Source organism: Lathamus discolor, chromosome 3 (genome assembly GCF_037157495.1).
Source record: "Lathamus discolor isolate bLatDis1 chromosome 3, bLatDis1.hap1, whole genome shotgun sequence".
NCBI lineage: Eukaryota > Metazoa > Chordata > Aves > Psittaciformes > Psittacidae > Lathamus > Lathamus discolor.
Genome location: NC_088886.1, coordinates 83,414,143 through 83,425,060, shown reverse-complemented (window position 1 = coordinate 83,425,060; position 10,918 = coordinate 83,414,143). Strand labels below are relative to the sequence as shown.

The 10,918-nt window shown below is 41.7% G+C and overlaps 1 protein-coding gene across 3 annotated transcripts; it reads left to right on the top strand.

Annotated features, from left to right (window-relative positions):
- The first annotated feature begins 5,731 nt into the window (after positions 1-5,731).
- On the top strand, positions 5,732-9,539 carry CTLA4 (cytotoxic T-lymphocyte associated protein 4). 3 transcript variants are annotated; one of them, XM_065672752.1, is made up of 4 exons: positions 5,732-5,917; positions 7,104-7,454; positions 7,946-8,055; positions 8,560-9,539. In XM_065672752.1, exons 1-4 carry the CDS (start codon positions 5,860-5,862, stop codon positions 8,656-8,658), a joined length of 618 nt encoding a protein of 205 aa, XP_065528824.1. In that variant the 5' UTR covers positions 5,732-5,859; the 3' UTR covers positions 8,659-9,539. The 3 variants fall into 3 exon arrangements, with proteins under 3 accessions (XP_065528824.1, XP_065528822.1, XP_065528823.1); XM_065672750.1 differs by having other exon boundaries at positions 7,946-8,652; XM_065672751.1 differs by lacking the exon at positions 5,732-5,917 and adding an exon at positions 5,929-6,068 and having other exon boundaries at positions 7,946-8,652.
- The last annotated feature ends 1,379 nt before the right edge of the window (positions 9,540-10,918 follow it).

The window sequence follows — 10,918 nt, the reverse complement described above, 5'->3', positions numbered from 1 at the left end:
ACAAAAGAGATCTTCATTATCCACTTGTCATCAGTTCAAAGAGATGCTTTAGAATGTGTTCCATATGTCCTCTGGATGAGCCTCCCACTGTGAGCTTAGGAAAATGCCTTTCCTTGTCAGGTCTCCTGTCTTTCAAATATTTGTATTCTCTGTACATTCTCTGAGCTGGAGCACTATCTCATTTACATAAATTTCTTTGAATCCTCTGCTTTATAAATGTTAAAGGTTTAATTCTAGGGTTTCCAGGAGTCCTGCTTTGATCCTATAATTTGAAGTGCCATTAATGTATATTAATGTCATATATTGTATTATGTATATATATATTTCCTTTTTAATCAGGGACTTCCCCTGTGAAAACTGAAAGTAGGCACTTAAGCTATATACCACAAGAATTACACTCCATCTTTTAAAATACTTCTTATGCATCTTATTTTTGAGAACACTCCTCACATCTTCAGCAAAGCTTCATAATGATTTATTCTTTTTTTAATCATTTGTAATGACTGCATTCTCAATAAATGCAAACACTGTACTGTCAGAGCCAGAGACAATCAGAAGTACAGCTATCTTTTGCTTTTATTCCTTTTCACAATGCTTTAAGAAACAAAACGAAGCAGATGTAAAACCTTTCACCAGTATTTCTCCGTGTCTCAGTAGCTGCAGCTCATCATAGGTTATATGCAACTGCTTCTTTTCAAACTTGGGGGGTTCATTTGATTCTTTTTTGCTTATTCATGAAAACAGACTGGCTTCCAGTATTCTCTCTTTGCTGAAGATGTCTGATTTATTCTGTATTCACTCCCAAGTGATTGGCCTATTAAAAGAGATTTGTGGCGCTCCTTAAAATCCTTAAACATCTGCCAAGATACTTCAGGGTCTGTTCAAATTCCTCCTAAAATCTCCCCCTTGCCATAAGCCCTTACAGGGAACTGGAGAAGAGTAAGGAAGTTGGTGTGAAGATGTTTTGCCTGTGTTGCTTCTCAGTCCTGTCTCTATTTCCTCTTATTTCTGTCTGTACCTCTTTCCATACAGTCTCAGATCTTACATTTTGACTGTAAGCTGTACAGGGCATGGGGAGGGGGAAATACATTTACACAGGCAGGGGTCCTGGTTGCTACTGGGGCATGTATGGGCTATTACAAATAACCTTCAAGGTTAATTGGGAATGGTTAGCATGAATAGTTAGGAGGTAATTTTCCCTCTGTTAGGTAACTATAGATGCCCTGATTTTCAGGAAAGCCTGTTGGATATAATTAACTTTACAGTAGTGGAAACAAAGCCTAGACTGTAAAAAAGAAATATCAACAACTGTAGCACAAAGAAAAAGGACACTCATACGTCCACCCACACCTCAAATCCTACTGGACAATCTGCTGGTCAGCAGAAGTGCACAAAACAACCGACACTGTGTGCCCTGAGAAGTAGTGGAAGGCAAATTTCTCAGCTAGTGCTGTCCTTGCCTTTGCTGAGGCTGGGCTGAGGGCACAAGTTTAGGACTTGAGAACAGCATCTGCCAATCCAGGTTAGAAGCTGACGGAAAGGCCACATTTCTGAGAGACTTAAAAATTAGTGGTTTTGTGATGTGAACTGTGGTTCCTTCAGGAATCAAGACTGATGCACGCAACTTGGTCATATCTAGGGCTTTACTTACACTAATCAGGTTTTAGTCCTTTAATGGTAATGAAACAATGTTTTTCCAGTCACTGTTATTTCCTTTTCTTTTTACCTATTTTTGTAGAAAAGATTTTTTCTTCAGCCACACCACTTAGAGGTCTGGATTTTTTTCTTTTTCAAATGACAATGCATTTCAAAACCCCAATGGGTTTGTGGCAAACTAGCATGGTAAAAACGTGAACTGTTTAACATAATAAGACATGATCTCACATTCTGAGTTTAACAAGATACCCTGAAACCAGATACTTATGCAAATGACAAGCTTCTCTTCTCCCCATTACATCTCAAGCAATTCACCAAGCAAGTTCCTGTCACAGAAGAAAAAAAAAAAACAACATGGGCAGCATGAGACAGGCTTTAAAGTGTGAAACTAATTTTCTGAATTTGCAATGGGAATTCTGACAGGGTGTCAGCAGGAAGGTTTGCCCTAACAAGCATTCAATGAAGAAAAGCAATTCAAATCGCTAAAATGTAAGCGACTAACCCAAAATGGAAAGAAACTTATATGAGATACCTAGTTATTTAACTTACTAGCAATCTGACTAATCATAGTAGTGTAGTCCAGTGTTCAGAGTAAATTGCGTGTCCCTCTCTGAACCAAGGTCAAAAAGTCTGTGAGACCTGAACCACTCCAAAGCTAAGTCCTCAATTTAGTGCTCTGCAGTTTAGCTCTGCAAGGCCCTTAGTCCCATCCTCTGCTCTGAGACTTTGCTATGGTAGCATAAGCAGGGTACAAAGCTTTCCTGTGAGCAATCCCAGGCACAGCTACAGACTGGGCAAAGAAGAGATTAGGAGCAGCCCTGCGGAGGACTTGGGGGTGCTGGACAATGAGAAAATGAACATGAACCCGCTTCAGTGTGAGCTCACAGCCCAGAAAGCCAACCGTATCCTGGGCTGCATCAAAAGGAGCGTGACCAGCAGGTCGAAGGAGGTGATCCTGCCCCTCTACTCTGCTCTTGTGAGACCTCACCTGGAGTATTGTGTGCAGTTCTGGTGTCCTCAACATAAAAAGGACATGGAACTGTTGGAACAAGTGCAGAGGAGGGCCACGAGGATGATCAGGGGACTGGAGCACCTCCCGTATGAAGACAGGCTGAGGAAGTTGGGGCTGTTCAGCCTGGAGAAGAGAAGGATTCGTGGAAACCTCATAGCAGCCTTCCAGTACCTGAAGGGGGCCTATAGGGATGCTGGGGAGGGACTCTTCATCAGGGACTGTAGTGACAGGACAAGGGGTAACGGGTTCAAACTTAAACAGGGGAAGTTTAGATTGGATATAAAGAGGAAATTCTTTCCTGTTAGGGTGGTGAGGCACTGGAATGGGTTGCCCAGGGAGGGTGTGAGTGCTCCATCCCTGGCGGTGTTCAAGGCCAGGTTGGACAGAGCCTTTGGTGGCATGGTTTAGTGTGAAGTGTCCCTGCCCATGGCAGGGGGGTTGGAACTAGATGATCTTTAGGTCCTTTCCAACCTTAATTATTCTATGATTCTATGACCTGGGGATTAGTATGACCCCTAGGAACAGAAAGTACTAGAATGTAAGTATGTGCATTTAAAGGAAAGATTTATCTTACGCTGAGCTTTTGGATACTGCAAATATAAAGCATGGGCTGCTGAAGACAGCCTGAGGAATGTTCTTCCTGAAAGTCCTTCTGAATCTCAAAGTCAAAGGGAAGGCTCTTCTTTCATCTACTCCTTTGCCCTGGCCCTTGTCCATTCATCAAGTTCCAATTACAGGGAAAGGGTGGAAGAAAAGAAGTTCTCAAGATGAGGAGGGCAGGGCAGGAAGATGCCAGACCACACAGACTAAAAGGTGCAGTAACTAGGTAAGATAGGTCCTATGGCTATAGCTTATAAAGCATGGCTGTGATATTCAGGGAAAGTGGACTAAGCAAAAGCCCAGAGACTCTTCATCAGCTAAAGAGTAGTTAGAGAGGCACAGCGGTGAGAAAAGGTCTCCCCAGTGATTCTTCTGGAACTTATTTTAGGGGAAACGCATCCAGTTTCCATGTGACCTTGTTCCATGCCATTACTGAGATGGGAAGGATGCAAGCAGTGAAGAAGAGAATTTTTTTGCAACAAGATCTCTGTTTTACTGCATCATCCATCTGCTATCTGTGTATGTTAACTAAGATCCAAAGTCTGATTAGCAAGGGTAGAGAGCAGCATAGCAAGGTATCCATCAGAAGGGGAAAACTCTGGGCTCCCCTCAGACTGCCCTGGCTGTGAAGACAGAGGCAACTTCAGGAGACTACCCAGGGAGACATACTGTGCCCTACTTAGATGAGTAGTCATCAAAATGTGAGGCTTTTAAGGAAGAATGAGAGTAAAATGTGAAAAGTGATCAGTCTGTAAAGGGACCCTGAGAACAAAACAGCCACACAAGTGCCACTGGAAACACACTGTTTGCCAGAGCAGTCTCAACTGCCAAAGAGAGGAGTGCCTTAGCACTGCCTCTTACGCTAGCTGTATACGATATTGTGGATATGTGCGGCAGTGAGCACACTTTACATGACAATCCTTTGCAAGTGTTTAAGGGTTAGTTGCACCATTAATTTGCAGCCTCAATCAATTATCAGGTGATGACACTATGCTTTATGAGGTTCAAATGCATAATTTGTTTAACTGCATACAACATCCAAATCCAAAAGATACATAGAATAGGCCATTTGGTCACTACTCTCAGTATGTCAGGCATAACCTGGTAATTTCATGCCATAAATCTCACTGATACTCTGGTACATGATGTTGCAATAGCATTTATTTAATATTGCGTTTAATATCAAAATTGATTTATGCTTGCCTAACCAGTAGTATAGTATGTGCCTGACTCATTATTGGAGAGCAGTTTTTTGGTTTGCCATAGCTGTATTTTTATTTATTGTCAGTTCTGTTTTGAATGCTGGTTAAGATCCAACTGACTATGAATCTGTCATTACAAACAATTGTTGCTTCACCTGAGTATGTAAGCAGTAAATTTATTTATATCATTAGGCATTTATGTGATTTCAAGATCAAATATTTATCCTGTGTTTTAGGATTGGACAGGCTACTGTTCAAGAATTAGCGCTGTTAGCTTTTCTAGGCCACAGTCCCAAAGTAGGTCTTTGCAGTCTACTAGATCTACATATATAAATGATGAGGCACCATCTAAAATAACTTCTCAAAGTTTGAGAAAAAAAAAGATGACCTTCAGTGTAACTGAAATGTAACTTTATTTTTATAGAATTCTTCAGGCAATGATTCATGGATACGACAGTCTACCGCATAAAAAGGCAAAATGCTTTTCAGGCCTTACGTGACTTTTAAAAGGCCAATGGCTGAAAACTGTTTCACTGAGATTTGCTATGACGCAAGTGCTCTAAGCAGAGATAGCCATAACCAAAGCTCCCGCAGTGTTTTTCATCTGTGGATGTCAAAGTACTTGGACAGTAAAGTCTGTAGGTAGGAAAGTTCTGTATAGATGTGGAAGTCATTAGCGATAAACCTAGATCATTTTTTCTTGGAAAGAGGAAAGTCTAAAGAAGCTAGGTTACGATTCAAGTCACATTGCTGGTATGAAAGCATGAAGTCATTGCAACTGTAATCAGTATTTTGAAGGGGGCAGCAATTTTCAAACATCAAAAGCACGATCACTAAAGCAAGTGAAGAAATTGGGGGTGGATGGAAGTCTTCCATGAAAAAGCTAGCTCACACTGATTCACTGCCCACAATAGGCAGAAGTATAGTTCTCTGCCTGTTGTCCCCATAAGAAATACCTAAGGATTCCTAAAATATTAAGTGCTATGATTGTGCAAACTGGCAGCACTGAAGGGCCTGAACTGCCCTATTGGATGATTATCTTTACTCCCCCAGTTCTTAAAGCAGAATGGATGGCAGTTTCAGATTGAATATATATTTTTCCATCTGCTGAATACTTGTTTTTGTTCGTGCTGTTTGAGGTTAACTGTGCACGTACTAATCAAACCCACTACTTCCTTTCTCGTAAAACCAAAACAAAGCTTCATGTTACTTTCAGGTACTGCATCTGGGATCAAAGCTATATATATATACACTGACTCTGTGTGGGTTAAATTATTTCGAAGATTCAGTATCCTGAAAGGTGCCGCCTTTTATTCCAGCCCTGAGAGCTCCAGTTTGTCTTGAAGTCGGAAGGCATCAGCCACCTTCGGCCTCTGTCCCAGAACAGGAATGCTCTCAATATTGGTCACCGTGGGCTTTCTCTGCACAGCCACTGCCATTGTCCAAGGTGGGTAGATGAAGAAGGACAGGTAGCTGGGGGTGTCTACATTTTCTCGGTTTCACATCTTTGCAGGAGATTGACTGTACAAGAGGGAGCCGGAGATGACATGGGACCCCTCCATAGACAGTATGGGGACAATGTCTTGGGAGACTGCAAGGTATCTGGAAAACTGTAGAGCAGTAGCATCTGTAGAGAGGCTGGACAGGATTCAGAGTAGTGCAAGAAGGAAGAAAGACTGAGAAATCAGGCTCTGTGAGTGGAGTTGTTGGGAGCTGATAATGTGGATATAGAGGTTTGAATGGATGGAGAAACTGCTTCTCTTCATCCCAAACGCTTGCACTGCAGAGCTGAAGAAGCCCCGCCCCCAAAATGGGCTGATATAAAATGAAATTGAAAAAATAATACTGAGTCTTCACAGTTCTTTAAAGCAAGTCAGTGCCTTCCATTGTGGAACAGGAGAGAGTATAGACTTGTAGAAAGCAGCCGGTGCGAATGTACATGGTACACTAGCTTCTCTTCAAGATCTGTAGTGATTTTTTGCAGTTTATTTATCAGGCTTTGCTGCCTGTGGCTATACTGTGGCTTGGGGTATATACTGTTGCTGTACTGTGGCTTGGGAGTAGCTGGTTAAAAATGGAGGAGCAAAAAAGGTCAGAAACAAAAATCTGTAAACAGGTTTTCTATCCATTTTTACTGTTACCCTAATGGTTCTGTTCGTTCCATACAGGATGTCAACTGGTTTTTTTTTTCTAAATGTGAACATGTTTATTTCTACCAAGCAGAAATTGTGGCTTAAGTGCATGATTTTGAATTTCAACTTTACCATTTTTAGTCTCTTGTTTTGCTTTCTTATGTATATTAAAAGGTTTGCACTCAAGGAATGAGCATGCATGGCCCTAGTCATTGCTCCAGTAAGTGGGCCAAATTACCTGCTGTTTAAGAAATAAGTAATTCCTGAGATTTATAATACCATTTATAGTAATCAAAGCACTTCTTGAGCTTTTTGAAGTATATTAATGCAGTGCCAATGTGAGTGTGGTCTTGGAGTCCTTCTTTTTGGAAGCACTTCTAGGAATTACCCATGGATATAGGAGGTGGAAGGACTCCCTTCCTATTGTGCAGGTTTCAGGTAAATGACTGCAGATCATTTCTTGACAGTTCACTTACCATCATGCTCTTTACTTTCTTACAGAAATGGAAGTGACTCAGCCAGCAATTGTGCTGGCCAACAGGCAAGGGGTTGCCAACTTGGTGTGTAAATACAAGCATATTGGGAATGCAAAGGAAATTCGAGTGACTCTGCTTAAACAGACAGGAGACCAGTTCACTGAAATTTGTGCTTCAACTTACACATCGGAGTTTAAAACCCTCAGTGTGGAAGAGGTCATTCAGTGCCGTGTTAGCCCTAGCCGAAACAACGTGACCCTCACCCTCACTGGCCTGCAAGCTAATGATACTGGTCTTTACATCTGCAAGATGGAGAGGATGTACCCTCCACCCTATATTATGAACAAGGGAAATGGAACGCATCTCTATGTTGTTGGTAAGCCAAGCAGCTTTACAGTACTGTGATACTCCCAGGTTAAGGGAGTTGCTGTTATGTCTCAAAGGTCTTCAAAGTCCTGTTTGTAAGAAGTGAGGGTGAACACTGATCCAAACTCTGAGAATCATGATTAGCTCTTATTCCTTTCAGGCATCCCTGCACACACCTAAAGCACGCAGTCATAGCCATACGATGTATATAGCAGTGTATGGATGCTTGACAACATAAACAATACCATACAGTGTACATATATGTCTTGGCAGTTAGACATGTAAGTGCAGAAACAGTGAAAAGTAAGGTCTATGTTTTCCTACAGATAAAGCATGTTTTCATTGGAGGTTGAGTGTGCAGGGACCCAGCGCTCAGACCTGGTAGTAGCCTGGGATAGCATGTGCTAGAGAAAAGCAGTGTGGAGGCTGAGTTATTGATTCTAGGGGCTTCCTCATGAGGCTCATGTGTGACATTGACTTGTGTGATTTCATATGTTTTAGATCCAGAACCTTGTCCAGACACAGCCATATATCTATGGGTATTAGGATCGACTGCCTCAGGACTTTTTCTTTACAGTATCATCATCTCAGCCATTCTCGTGGGCAAAGTGGTAAGTCCATCAACTCAGGCCCACCCTGCTAATAACACCCCTTTGTGTGATGGGGATAAGGAGAAAGAAAAGAGAACAGGGAAGAACACTGGGAACAAATGCCCTGGGATTCTCCTTTTTACTGATGCAATCAATGCTGTCACTATTACCCAAATAGAGAGAAATTGCTGGAGCTGCCATTTAGATTTGTTTATGGCTCATTTGTGTTGCCAGAGTACCAGAAAGCAGTCAGCTCAGGTCAGCAGGACTGACCCTTGGCAGGAGCACCCTCAAAGGGCTAAATGAATGGCAGGAATTTGGTTTTTGCTAAATGGCCCCTGTAACTCCTGATTCTCCCTCAAATGGTCTCAATGGATCTTCTACAAAGAGGGGTGAAAAGGAAAGGTGTCTAGAATACCTTCTGATCAGGACAGGCATAACATTCATCAGTTCTCTCCAAAATGTGCTGGTCAATGACTATGCTGTAATCACTTGTTTATTTTACTGTCTTCCTGTATTTTATAGATAAAGAGAAGACGATGTCTCACTACTGGGGTCTATGTGAAAATGCCTTCTGAAAAGCTAGAGAAAAAAGTGATTCCATTCCACATCACTGTTAACTGAAACAAGGAAAGAAACCATTTCCTAGATGGGATGGAGAGTCTGCTAATTCACTTAAGTTAAAGAAACAAAATCAGCTGTCTCATTACAAAGGTGTAGAGGAAGCAGAGAGAATATTCTTTGTAACTTCTACAGTTTGAAGGAGAATAAATAGTTTATGCATTAATATTTCAAGGTTGACCCTGTCACATAAAAATGGCTACATTAGGCCATTGATCCTTTGAGTTGTATTGTACCAATATGTAGTCTATATATACATACATACATATATATATATGTATAGCATTAAGAGTTATTGCTGTTGCAGCTGAGCATCTCACTGTCAAATTTCACCATGTCTATCAATTAACTGAAATCCAAACACTATTACAACAGGCTTGTGTGTCATTTCAAGGCTAATCCTATAGGTCTGGGAGCAAAGGCAGAAGAGCACACTAATGTACAAAGGAATGCTAACTTGTTCCCTTGTATTGCTATTTATTGCTTCCATTTTTGGCACTAGTGCTCTGCACTGCCACAGAGGCATCACTGTAGGCTTCCACTGGTGACACTGCTGCTCTAAAAGCCTGATCTCAGCTCCTTTCACTGGCATTGTGTCCCAGCAGTGCTGGGCTGGAGTTAACACTGATGATATCTGAGCCAGTGCTGACAGCTTGGCTGTGGAGAAAAGCTGCCCAGCAGGAGCCCTCTTAGGCTGTTGCTGGGAGGATGTTCCAGCTGTGCTGGGGCCTTGTGTTTTACAAATGCTAAATTAGCATCTATCCAGAAAGCAGAAGTATGTTGCTGTGTTTAACTGAGTCTATTTTCCATGAAAATACCAACAGTGTATAATCTTGTTTATTATTCGTGTACAATTCAATAAAAACCTTGAAGCTTTGCCCAAATTCGAGTTCATTTCTTATTCACTGTTCTCAGAAGAAACAGGAAGTGGCTACATGTTAGAAAGCAGTGATGACAAGATGAACCTTTCCCCTCTGATCCTGTGTTTTGCCCTTCTGAGTGAGCCGGTGTGCTCATGCCAACACTTACTTTCTCAGCTCTCTTCTTCAGGATGCCACCATTAAAATCTGTCAAGCCTTCTATTTGTCTGCTTAGAGTTGCTGTGATGTGGTCAGAGACACTACCAACCACCCAATCACCTTTTCATTTCCAGCAGTTACTTGCAGAAAATAGCTGTAATGACTTTGACAGCATCTCCTGTAGATGTTTGTACAAGAAGTTAGCCCTAGTTTCAAATCCTGTTTTCTTTGCACCTCTTTGACACTCTCCCTTGCTAAATGCTAGCTGACACACAAAGCTGCTGGAACTTAATATAGAATCATAGAAAGTTAAAACATAGAAACTTAAAAAGACATAAAGATAAAAAGTTAAAACATAGAAACTTCAAACAATTGCAGCATTCTCAGCTACTACCCATACTTTGACTCTTTGCTACCAAAATTTCACCTTGCAACCCAAATACATGGCAGCATGTGTCTCTGTTTCACACCTGTGATTCCATTTTTTGGCTTCGTAACTTTGAACCCAAACCCCACAGCCCTCTAATGCCATGTTCCTGCAGTGGCAGCAGCTCACAGAACACCAGATCTCATTGCTTTTCCCCTTTTGCCCCTTCATCTGCCACCACTTCCAGCTGTACAAATAAACACAATCCCAATTTGCCGGTGTTTCCAAGTGATAACTGCTCTCTCAATGTTGATGTACTCCTAAGCAGGAATCAGCTGTTTCTTCTTTTTCTTTTCCTTGACAATTCCTATATGGTGGGACCAAGAACTTAGTTTTCTTCAGCAATCCAAAAGCAGCTCAAGTAAATTATTTTCTAAGCCTATCCTTCCTGGGTAGAGATGCTTTAGACCTGTATCAACAGCCTCATGACCTCTGCACACAGCTGGTTATGAATCTGTGTTACTGTAGAACCCGTGTGTGTTTCAATTCACCTTCATTTCTGGCAGCTAAGCTGACCACAGTTAGCCCTTCTGCATCCACCCCGGACTAATTCCTCTTAGTACACTAGCACTTCCTTGCCTTTGTATGGAACACAGGAAAGCAAAGCCTATGTATGCACAGGCTACATTCAGCCTGTAATGACCAGAGAAGAATTCTGCCCTAAATAAGCTGCAAGTTGCTAAATTACCTGAATAATCATAGAATCGTAGAATCATAGAATAGTTAGGGTTGGAAAGGACCTCAAGATCATCTAGTTCCAACCCCCCTGCCATGGGCAGGGACACTTCACACTAAACCATCCCACACAAAGGCTTCA

What these genes read in the sequence shown, in the direction of transcription:
- CTLA4 (XM_065672750.1), top strand. Translation starts at nt 5,860, where the DNA reads ATGCTCTCAATATTGGTCACCGTGGGCTTTCTCTGCACAGCCACTGCC. An exon ending in AGCCACTGCCATTGTCCAAG is followed by an intron (nt 5,918 to 7,103) that starts GTGGGTAGATGA and finishes ACTTTCTTACAG; the next exon opens with AAATGGAAGTGACTCAGCCA. An exon ending in AACGCATCTCTATGTTGTTG is followed by an intron (nt 7,455 to 7,945) that starts GTAAGCCAAGCA and finishes CATATGTTTTAG; the next exon opens with ATCCAGAACCTTGTCCAGAC.